The sequence below is a fragment of the Centruroides sculpturatus genome, unplaced genomic scaffold, assembly GCF_000671375.1.
Source record: "Centruroides sculpturatus isolate CEXI.00-Female unplaced genomic scaffold, Cexi_2.0 scaffold110, whole genome shotgun sequence".
In the NCBI taxonomy this organism is placed as follows: Eukaryota; Metazoa; Arthropoda; class Arachnida; order Scorpiones; family Buthidae; genus Centruroides; species Centruroides sculpturatus.
In genome coordinates, this window is record NW_019384339.1 from 985,607 (window position 1) to 998,337 (window position 12,731).

Below are 12,731 nucleotides of genomic sequence, written 5' to 3' on the forward strand. Positions count from 1 at the left end.
ATCGCACAAATATGTAGTATAACATTATACTCACGAAGTATGTATAACTTTATTCTTATTGCAATAAAGGAAATTTTTTTTGAAAGTGTACAGTACAAAATGATTAAATAAAATAATGTAATTATATAGAATACTAATTCTAAAAATTTAAACGAATAAACAAATTTATAAATATAGTAAACTGTAAGAACAAAAAATCAGCAACAAGTTAATTAACTTTCCCGGCAACATTTAAAAATGCGTGTGTGGCGTCATCTGTTATGGTATTTTATTTAAATTTTATATTTTCGATTATTATAAAGTGGCAAAAAGCTTAATTGTTGAGCTTAACTGTATAAAATGGCACGAGTTTTATAAAAAGTTCTAAATGCTAATAAGAGTAATAACGAGTAAAATCGTCATTAAGTCCGACCCTACTCAAGATACGATACACGACTTCCTTTAACTTCTCCCCACGTCGACCATTAACCACCAAAATTTAACAGCATCAATTCCCCTTTTAAACAAACATCCCTGCAAAATTTCTGAAATTTTCGACAAAATGCCCAGAAGTTATTAAGCTTCAAATAGGGTAAACAAAATCGTGCTTCCACACACAAAGTAACATCCATACACACAGAAATTACTCCCGAATTTTTTCCATTTCTGGACGTTTCAAAGTGTCCTAAGGTCAAAAATGTAAAAATCTTGGGTGGAGGTAATTTTTGACCGATTGCCATATATTCGATTGCTCTATTAGTCTATATATATCAATATAACAGCCGGGATAATAATAATAAAATAAGAAAGTCAAACTGTAAAACATCATTAATATAACGTTATTAGGAAAATAAATAACAAGCAAAGATACATCCAATTTATTTTAATATTTCGATATTTTAATTATGATTTTAAAGAAATTTAGTCGAGATATTGAAAGAAATAAAATAAATATTTTTGCGAAAAATGATGATAATGCGAATGTAAGTAAAAAATGGAAAGAAAATCATATGTTTATTTGCATTAATTGATTATATCAATATAATTTTAAACTTCTGATCTGATAATTTTGTTCTAAAATCTAGAATCCTGTAAATGTAAACTTTATTTTGAATTTTTTATATTATTAATTATGCAAACAAAATAGTTGTTTTAGTATAAAATACGCCCTTAAATCTACTTAAAATATCTTGTTAAGAAAGTGACATCTGTTTAATTAATATAAAATATGTATATATATGTTCAAGAATTATAATTTAACTAGGACAATGAGCTCATAAATATGATAATGAGAAAATATAATTACATCTTTTAAACAATACTTACGAGATATTCTTATAAATTAATTAAGTTATATGACTTGTAGAAACGTAATTATATTTAGTTATGCTAGAAGATCGACTTTTTATCTGAATCAGAGAAAAACGAATACAAGCATTTTGTTGAACTGCAATTCGAAATTGTAGACCTATAAATTTCCAATGCCTGAACGGTGCTAGATAAATAAAACTCAAGACCAGATGTGGAAATTGTAGAGGAGGAAGGTCCCGATTAACTGTATACAAACTTCTGAGACAAACCTGAAGTCACGTTATTTTAATTCAAAAATTAACAGGAAAAGTATTATGGGCAACACACTACTAATTTGAGATAGAGAGCATATATTTTAAATTAAATAAATTAAAAATTGCAGCCCGGCATTGTGACGATGTCACAATAATTGCTGGTTTTATGTCCTTAATAATTTATTATGGTTAGGTTTCGTTTGATGGGATACGGCAACTCAAAATAAGCGATCTGTCAAGGAAGAGGGGAATGCTTTCCGGGGGACTTTCTTTGGGGAACTGGCCTCTAGATATTAGACGTGAAGAAAATCTAGAAAACTCCACTTGGCCAGCTTGTTAGTGAGGCGCGAACCCGCGACCTAATTTATTATGAATGCTACTCTTTGTGTCGTTTTGGTCGATCAGTGATCTGAGTTCATTCTCATCTTTGCATTTATCCGAACGAGTTAGTGAATGCCCTATCGTTGATTTTTACAGCCAAGAGGACGTTAAGAGATCCTTTTAACATACCAATTACATATTTTGAATGGGAAGGAAAAAAAAAAATAAGAAAGAGACCTGCCATATTTATGGATATCGTGTCTATGCCAGTTTTATCTCTAGCATAGACAATGTCTCTGTAATAAATTTATGAGATTCGATCCAGATTCGAATACAGAGAGATAGATAAAGATTGTTTTCTGAGTTAGCCATCTGGTCTACTTCATTGTAATAACTTCGTCGTTATACCGCGGCTTCCCGGGTCTTATTAACTTGTTGTTTTCGTATAAGATTTTCAATACTTATCATGTTAGAATTAATATGTTTCTTCGAGATTACTATTTTACCATTTTCACATTGGTTCTTAAGATTTTCTGTTAGCCAATCAGAAGACAAAGCAATAAAACGTTAGTTTATCGGAGAGGTTCTTATAAAATAAATAAATAAGGCTGGGTTGTGCCAACCTCATTCTTAATATCAGTTCGGGAGAACAGATCAGTCAGTAAATTACGATCGGAAGAAAGCGTTACAAACTGCAAATAATTCAAGGTTTGTGAAATCAAGTTCAAATGATCGTAGAATAAAAATTCTACGGGAAAAAGAAGTGTTGGTATCGTGATTGGTACGTTATGTCAGCTGACTTTTCCATGGTTCTAAGTGAAGATAACGTTAAAGTGAAAGTGGAGACAACAAATGAAAGACGTGACGTGTAGGCCTAATTAAATTATTAATTCCTAATTGAAAATTCTATAAAGTTTACTCGTATGCCTAAATCAATGTTAAAGAATCATTCCTATAAGTTATTTATTAATAGGTACGCTGAAATAAAGGTCATTTTGCATGTTTTTCTTAAAAATATCGATGAAATGTCATTTAAATGCATTATATAATTTTATATATGTAGGTTAATATATTGCCTTTATGTGCATTTTTATGCATGAAATATAGCTAAAAAGTTAAAAAAAAAATGGTTTTGTTTTGAGGTCCAGGAACGGATTATTCCATTTTATATTGTTTTTTATGGGAAATTTTGTTTCGGTTTTAGAACAAACCGGTTTTCGAATAACTTTTAAGAACGAATTAAGTTCGAAACCCGATGTTTGACTGTCTGTCGTAACATTTTCAATTACGACATATTTCGTGAATACGAAAAAATTGTCACTAGCGTAGCTTATGATATTCATCGTATAAATCCCATAGCCAGGAATAAATCAGTGGGAACTAGAGAAGAAAACTGAAAAAATGCGACTGTTGTTTTTCTTTTTTAGCTAGCCCTAGACTTATTAGCTACAATTTAAGTGTAAAAATAAGTAATAATAGTATAAGTTTGCGTGATGAAAGTGAAAGCATATAAGTTTGTTATATGTATTTTATAACAGTACTATTGACCAAGCTGAGGGGACTTACCTACAGATTTGCATCATATATTACGATCTAATCTGATACGACACTTTCGTTAATCCGAACCTCGAAATGCAACCATGAATTCGTATATAGATTCATTAAAACAAATATTTGTGTATCAGAAATCTTCTTATAAATATTTTTTTTTATATAAAAATATCAAAGCAATTAATATTAGTAATAACGAAGATTTTAATTTAATCTTTTATAAAGTAAAATACACTTTTTGAAGGATGAATTTATGCAAGTTTAAATATAACAACATAAAGTTAAATGTTAAAGATTTATTAGATATTCTCAGATATGTGAAAATATTTATCATATAAATTTTTCTGAAGATTTCTATCTTTTGAAAAATAAAGTTACATGTTTCATTAATATGAATTTTCCAGAGAAAGACAATTTACAAAATTTTTTCATGAGAAACAATTTAAAAATAAATACCGGTAATTTTCGGTTAAACGGATTTTTAATTAATGAAAAAGTGTAATTTTTGAAATTTAATTTCAAAATTTATTATAAATATCAATTTGTTTAAATTTTTTATTATAAATATTTATAAATTTTTGAAATTACGAACATCAAATATATTATAGAATTGGATAAATTTTATTAAAAGCACAGTAGATATCAATGCGCTCTTTCGTTCCTGTAATAACTATTTTACCATATTGAAAAATTAAAAGTAAAACATTTGGATTTTCCATATTATATACAAGTCCCGGAAAAAGTTCAGGTTCGTATTTACTAAATTTAGCATAAGCTATGGCCAACAATTCCAGATTAATTTGGAATCTGACCTCACAGCTTCCAACTATATTTTGAATTTTAAATTCAAAATATCGAATACGATAACCTAATTTTTGAATGATTTTTACAAATTTCCTGACAGCGATGCTTGATTCTATTTCATTTTTTGCTCCTGTACATATAATTTTTCCCGTTCTAAAGATAATGGCCGTAGTGTATGGATTTTTTATTTTCATGATAACGGATCCATTTCGCCGTGGATTATATGTTGCATTTTCTGAACGACGAGCGATATTCTTCAAGTCGAGCCAACAACCGAGAGTTACAGAGGATACAATATTTACAATTTGTGGAATTGGAATCATTAATGGAAATAAAGAATTAATTGATTCTGATATGGGTGAATCCAATAATACATTCGAAGTAGAAGTCGAAGTCGAAGTCATAGCACGCGTTCTAACACTGTGAGGTGCTGGAAATTGAGTTAAACATTGAGGAGGAGTACATTCAGAGTGATTAAAAGATGATAAATTCAGTTTCTTTGCCGAATTATTCAGATGCTGCTGATCACAACCTTCTTCTGAAGATGTACTTTGTTGATATTGATGATTAAAAGTGGAAAAGGAACCAATCAAGTCAGCTTCTGGCCTTTCCAGAAATGAAGAATCACACATATCCATTTCCTAAATAAAATATATATTTAGCTTATAAATTTCCATTGAAATAACTACGTAAATCGTAAGCCACGCATTTTCTTACCAACCGTTCTATCGTTTCAAAACTTTTAATTAACGCTCCCTAGTGGAAATTTATAAATTTTCATTTTAATTAAATAAATTAATAAAGAAAAGTGAATCCACAAAGTATATGGATGTTTAGGATTATATTTTAATGCTTCGAACAAATTTCTTGGATGGATACCTGTCAAAAAGTCCTGATTTTATACTTTACAGAATATAAAAAGTTTACAATTTCTAGAGGTCGCTACCACAACTCAACCAGAGTCAAGGTCAGTCGGTAGATCATCTGGTCTTTCGACAAATAGTTCAAACTTAGCTAGAGCCAGTATTTGCCGCTAGTTGGCGCCTCGGTTGGCAGAAGAGCTTTTTCTTGCTTTGGATATGTTACTGTGAATGACCGATATCTGGCGAATGTCAACATTCTCCGGTGAATGTCAGCATTTACACAGTCGTTTCGTGTATGTACGAAATATTCGCTAAATATCATTATTTCTCACTTACACCGGCAAATGTCGACACTCAGCGTGCACTGGTGGTGACTGTTGAATAAAAATATTTTTTTACTTTAAGACAAAAATACAACTTTTTAATATGTCAAAATAGGAGAAAGCTTAAGTAACAGCAATATAAATAAACTGTTTAACCTAAAACAAACAGTACATTATAAATCATTAAAGAAAATAATACATTAACCACAATCTTACCCAGAGAAAAATACACAAATACGTAACCAACACCTTATTATTCGCTGAAAGATTTTTTATTAAAACAAACGTTTTCGATCCACTCAATAGATCATCATCAGGCTAAATGGAAATTTCATAAATGGAACAACAAGTTCAAAATTCAAATATACCAAAAACTGATAACATATCAATTATTAAGAATAAACAATAAATTGTAAATGATACATATTAGTAAAAAATAAATAACATATTACAAATACTAAATATTAATACTGTCTATCATAACTAAATAGAGTTTCCTTTAAATCATACTAGAGTTCATGCGCTACTTGTGTTAAAAACTTACAAGTTTATTTTTATTTTTATTTTTAGTTTTCTCGTGAAGGAAAAATATTTGTGACGACTGTAAACTATTTATTTTATATATTTAGAATACATTGTTCTAGTGTAATACTCACTCCAGAGTGGTGCACTCACAAAAAAAAATATATACAGAATATATATCTAAACAAATTATTTCAAATGTTTCGAAAAAGTTACGTAAACAAAATGTTGCTATTTCCTTTGGTGACTTTGCAAATGCAATAGTAGAATATACTGAAAAATTAATTGATTCATTAATCAAGCGCGTATACAGACAACACAATAAAACTATATAGCTTCCAATTGTTATAATGACCGGAATGGTCATTATAACAGAAGCTGCAGGATAGCCCTCTCGTAATTACGGGAAGTATTTAACTATATTCGAGTCAAGATCTCTCATGACAGTAGGCTAAGCAAATTATATTTTATTGTGCGCCATTAGGCAACTAGCAAACAATTGTGTTTCACTATTACAATGTATAGAACACGCAGGTCTAAAGGATGCATGTTTAATTTTCAACTGCATTAATTAAGAACAAAAAGTTGTAGGTGGAATTTATTTTCTGTATTAGTTTTTTCCATTCTGGATCCGATCCTGTGTTTCTAGAGATATCGATAACTGGTCCACATCTGCCGCTTGACCATACAGCCGGTAATTACATGCTGTCAGGAAGAATTTTAAATGTTTCCTAGATTTCCTACACAATGTATTATTGCGTAATATTAATAGAGTAATTATAGAGAATGGCATTAGAATGATATTAATTACATCACGTAATAATGATACATATAGACTACTAATAGCAAATAAAAAGTACTGAAAGTTTGGATTCGGGGATTGAATGTTATTGGCATATCATTTGAGGTTAGCTGATATACCAATAACTTGAGTCGTACGAAACTTGGAGGCCTAATTAACCTAATTATTAGAATTCGATAATACTGAAGTTTCGCTATCCAATAGCAACAGAAGACTCTTGCTACATATTCGAACATCAAAACGCAAGTGTCCAAGAGATTAACATCAAATACTGTATTTTCACGCGTGATATGACATTGAATATGCCTTTGATAACCTTTGATACCGTTATCCTTTGATGCCGTTATCCTTTGATACCGAAACTTTGTTATTATCGAAGGTAGTTAATACCAGATACTCTGGTGAGACTCGATGGTCTTCTCAACCTGAGTCAGAAGAATTCTACGTTGTCTCACCTTTGTGTAAATTTGTCGCTGATGCGTTGGACCAGTGGCGTAGCTAACATGGGTGGCACCCGGTGCGGACATCACGATATCCGCACCGGGTGCCACCCATGAAAACTGTTAAAATTAATAAAAATCCGATAAACGTAAAGTATGATTTTATTTAATTAATACAAATAAGAGTCATTAATTATCAAGTTACAATATTATGATAATAATAGTACAGTTTTATTAAACATTCTTTCATATTGATGTATGAAAGTGAAAGTTGGGTATGGCAAAAGAAGAATGAGAGAATTAATATATTCTCATATACATATTATGTACAAACACTTAAAAGAAGCGGCCGGATGGCCGAGCGGTCAAGGTGACAGCCTACCGCCTTGGGAGACCCGGGCTCGAATCCGAACGAGTCGCAAAATCCCCAGGAATTTTTCGGGGGTGGTACGTTCGGATATGTCGGGCCCCCGACCCTCATCACCTGGCATTGATGGGCCTGGCCGAATCCATAAGAAGCTTGCAAAAAGAGGCCCCCAGTGCCCACAAGGCGGAAAGAGTTAAAAAAAAAAAACACTTAAAAGATCTTTCTAGCTTTAACAGCTGCAAACTCGGAAATCACTTCTTCAAAATTTATATTTTGTGTTGATTCGTGTTCTATTGTTAATTAATATGTCAAGATTGTTAAGTCTCACTTGGGTAATTGTTGCCCGCAAGAAATTTTTAACTAATTTTAGTTTGCTGAAACTCCTCTCACACGAAGCAACTGATACGTAAATTGTCAGAAATAACTTTAATGCGACCATAAGATTCGGAAGAGATTCTGTAAAATTAAATTATTTAATATAGATAACTTGGTTAAAATGGCTTCAAGCCTAAGCGATTTATCGTTGAAAAACATTGTGATGGTTTGCCATCCCTAAACGGGTGGCACCCTGTGAGGTCCCCCTAGCTACGCCACTGATTGGGACTTTGAAGTCGGAAACAGAAAATTTTGTTTCCTTTTAATGAAGAAAATGAAATTTTCGTTATAATTTCTGCCAGTAAGGCGGCGTTTCTCAGCCCAAGGACCTTTAAAATGTTTGAAAAAATTCTATGGATCACTAACTTATGCAGGTCTATTTTTTTGAAAAACCTATATGAATATTACCAACATTTGGAACATACTATGCCATTTATCTATACTAAGTTAATATAAAGAGGTAAAGTTTACAAGTTTGGATGTAGGAGATAATCTCCGAAACTACTCATCCGATTTCAAAAATTCTTTCATCAATATTTACAATGGACCTTCAGGGTGGACATAAGCTGTATATTATTCCGTTAAACATTCAAATGAATTAAAAGATATCATCTAGGTAAGCATCATATTTTTGGTGTCAGCGGGTGGCGAGGGGCAAGACGCGTACGTATACGAGATAGGTAACCGCGCGGCGCAGTCGCGTGGTCGGCGAGATACGCAGTGCACGTGTTCGAACTTGTATATTATATAGATGTCGAAATTCCCTCCGCGGAGGAGAGGGACAAAATTAAGGCTTACCGTGAAGAACTCGGCTTCTATTATACTATTTTAGATGCGGTTATTTGCGTTTTTAATTGCGTTTTAATAGCGTACGTCAAGAGAATGTACACTAAGAAGGAATTTTTCGAAATTCTCTCCCGCGGGGAGTGTTATACATTTATAATAGATACATTTTGAGCCACAACAACGCGTGGCAGAGTACAGCTAGTAACATAATAAAGTTAAAAGCATACTTTGAATACATATGGAAACGTAATCAATTAAATTGAAAGTAAACTATTAAAAGTGAATCACCATTGAACAAAGTTTTAATCTTTATTAATTTAAGTCTGCCTTGTTCAATCATTGGAGACCACAGGTGAGTTTGGAAACTATGCTCTCATTATTCTATATGTAAACAACTAGCGACATCTAATGATATAAATATAAATAAGATCAATTTAATTTGGAAAATAGTTTTATTTAAAGAAATAAAAGCATTGCTAAAATATAATTAGATATTATATGTTGAGTTACTAACTGTTTTGGTAACTTTGGTCATTTTAAATGTCCAATATTCTTTAACAATAATTATATTGTAATCTTGTGATAGTTACAATATTAATATATCTTTAAATTAATGTAGTATAGTATTTAACCATTACTTTCTTGCCACTATAAATGTACCGATTAGATGGTCTTGGTGATTAATAGAAACTCATTCCTTATTTAATATTAATAGATTTGGAAGCCACATCATTTATTAGATGTTGACTTGAATTTCCGTTTGAGTTTTGATTTTGTGATTTTGCTTTTTCCAAAGAAGTTAGGTAAAATGTACTGTACCGTCGGTTCACTTTTAGATTAAATAAGGAAATTTTAATTATAATAGACCAGTGCAGTGAAATATTCTGGAAAATATAAGGGCATAAATATGACAGTTATGGGTGTTCCACTGAAGTAAAAATGTACGGAACTCTCCAAATGAGCTTCAACAAACAATACTGTATTCTTTATTTTTCAAAACGATTCGATTATCGATGATACAGTAATTTTCAGGATACCTAGAAGAGAATACGAAATAAAATGCCAAATTTAAAAATTAAATTAAATTCTTGAATGAGAACGGTGAAACGAGTATATACCGTGTTTCGAAAATAAGACATCCGCAGAAAATAAGACCTAGCACAGATTTTGCTGAATTGCGAAATATAAGACCTCCCTCTGAAAGTAAGACCTAGCGAAGTTTATTTTTAGTCGTAACGGTCATCGACAGATGGTTGAAAGTGGCCGTTGGCTTTTTGAAAGTACAGCCACTGATTGGTCAGCAGACAATTACGCCACACGGCATGATTTGCATAAGACTATGGCTTGGGAATCACAGATTTGCATAACGTTACAGCTGGTGATGGCTAATTGGTTGGCCGGGAACACGCCACATGACATTTGCATAGTGCTACGGTTCAGTAAGCACTAATTGGTCATCGAGTCCGATGTTGACGCTATAAAAAGGCGACAGTTCGACACATCGGATATACGTCACTCTCGTCTAAGTTCGACTTGGGAATTTTTTTGTTCAATAATAAATGTGAATTCTTCCTCTTGGAAAAAATAAGACCTCCCCTGAAAATAAGGCCTAGCGCACTTTTCAGAGCAAAAATTAATATAAGACACTGTCTTATTTTCGGGGAAACACGGTAGTGATGGTTCGAAAAAATGAATAAATCAATATGAGATAAAATAAAACTACAAACAAAATAAAAATGTTCCTAGTCACTTTACTTCACAGGATTTTCCATGTCCGTGACACATCTACTTCCAGTCTGAAAGAAAATCAAAGCGAAGGTTAATTGGGTTTCCTATCTGCGGCAAACAATTGCTTTTTTTTGGCTGTCTTCTACGGATAACAAAGCACCAACTTTTTTCAGTATTTCCACATTGTGCATAGGATACATCAAATTGCAATGACTCGCGCCATACTGGATTCTGCAACATTATTGATTCCCCAATGTTCTAAAATGTCACTATACCTTATTTGGAATGCTAAATATCTCTCTAGACAGCGTTGAATAGGATAGTTTAAATTATGGTCATTCAGTATTTAGTAACTTTGTACGAAAATACTATACGAGTATTATTTATTTTTCATTTTTTTGTTTCTAAAAAAGCCTAAAAAATGGAAAGTTGATAATGTTCTTGTTTTTGTATTAATTGTTTTTTAAATATAATATATTACAATAGAGCCCCGATTATTCGAGAGCTCTCATTATCTGAAGTGAACACGCTACTTTTCGTATATTGTAAATTCATAAAAGAAAGTTTAAACAGTAACATGTATTACAAAACAACTTGTTTCTGTTACCTTTTACTAGTTTTACTGTATACCATATACCATTTTATTAACATAGTAAGATTTTTTTGTTGAATTGCCAAATGGGAGGAATTAAACCTCCAAAATCTCAGCGTGCACATTGTGAAGACAATATCTTAATTAAATACTAGAATACTACACGGTAGCGCACATACAAATCGTACGCCAAACGCAAAATAAGCTTATCTACAGATCTTCAAAGAGGTTGACTCCAAAAGAGCTCTATTATATCTTTTTTTTAACGACTTGCCGTATTTCTCATTATAGTGATTTTACTCAAGAAAAGACCGCAAGACTTTTGCCTCTGAGGCACAATAAAAGGAAAAGTCTACCGCAAAAATTCTCGAATGTTAAAAGAATTAAAAACCAACATATAACAAGAGATCGCCCGCATTGCAGTAACCGAAATGAAGGGCGTTTTCTAGAACGTGCTTCGGAGAGCGAAAAAATGCATAGAGGCAGGTGGCGACCACTTCCAACACAAATTTTGAAAAGATAAATATACTGATAAACGCGTAAATTGTTAAAATTAAAGTTTTTTAGGTTAAAAATACCGCCTATTTACCACACCAAATGTAACTCAAATATACAGTTCATTATTACTAAATAAAAGTTTAAAACTGTATTTTGCACTTGGAGCCAGTTTTATGTGTGCCACTCTGTGTTTGTACATTATTTATCTATTTAATTACTTAAATAACTTTCAGATAGCAGAAAAACATCAAAGAATCTTTCTGAGATTGTTTAATTTAGATATCAATTTATATGTGCTGTGTGTGTTTTTATAATGGATATTTGAATGAGATTTTTTGTTCGAATTTCAGTTTGGTTATTGTAGAACTTATAGGTTATGTACATTTTAAAATAACTTGCTAGAAGTTTCTTTAATTACACTCAAACTTTAATTTAGAGCCACATTTTTTGCCTCTGAAACACACTAAATCGAGGGTGGCACTTGTATTTTAATCTTTTTTCATTACTTTTTGATCAGGTTATATTTTTATGTTGATAGGTTATATAGTTTAGTTTATTTTATATAATCAGTAGAGAAATAAAATTTTTATTTATCTATATTGTTTATTATATCATACGAATTAAAATTTGTTCCTGGATCCAACAACTATCAACATAAACGTCGCGTGATATGATAATGTCATTTTAAATGCAAAATTGTATATTTAATAACTCACAGAGAGCAAATAATGAAATTAATTTCAGGGTCGTTGTAACTTTAAATCTCGTAAATATCGACATTAATAGTATGTGTGGAGCATATTTATATTTCAACGACTTAAAACTTTGATTTTAAACTTTTAAATCAAGCAAATTAAATGTTTCAACGATTAAAAAGTAAAAAGTAAAAAAAAAATTATTTTTCTCTATTTAAACGATATAAGGAAAATTTATTTTACATAATAACAATGTAAGTGAGACGCAAATATTTAATATGATTTATACGATTTATTTTCTAAATTAAATCGATATATATTTTCTACAAATATTTACAAAAAGGAAAAAAATTTTGATGAATGAATACTGTGTAAGCAGACATTATGCATCACTCTTTCGGAACTGAGATCTTCACTAAAATAATGGGAAAAAAGCATAAATTATATTTGATATCTAGAATTTATGAAATATGTCTAGAGTTAAATAGATGCATGTATATTATACATTACCTATTGCTCG

The 12,731-nt window shown here is 31.2% G+C and overlaps 1 protein-coding gene across 1 annotated transcript; it reads right to left on the bottom strand.

Annotated features, from left to right (window-relative positions):
- Positions 1-4,018: 4,018 nt before the first annotated feature.
- On the bottom strand, positions 4,019-4,976 carry LOC111633146 (TATA-box-binding protein-like). Its single transcript, XM_023377678.1, has 2 exons — positions 4,938-4,976; positions 4,019-4,861 (listed from the first exon to the last, which is right to left on the bottom strand). The coding sequence occupies exon 2, from the start codon at positions 4,856-4,858 to the stop codon at positions 4,019-4,021; it is 840 nt and encodes a 279-aa protein (XP_023233446.1). The 5' UTR covers positions 4,859-4,861; positions 4,938-4,976.
- Between the last annotated feature and the right edge of the window lie 7,755 nt (positions 4,977-12,731).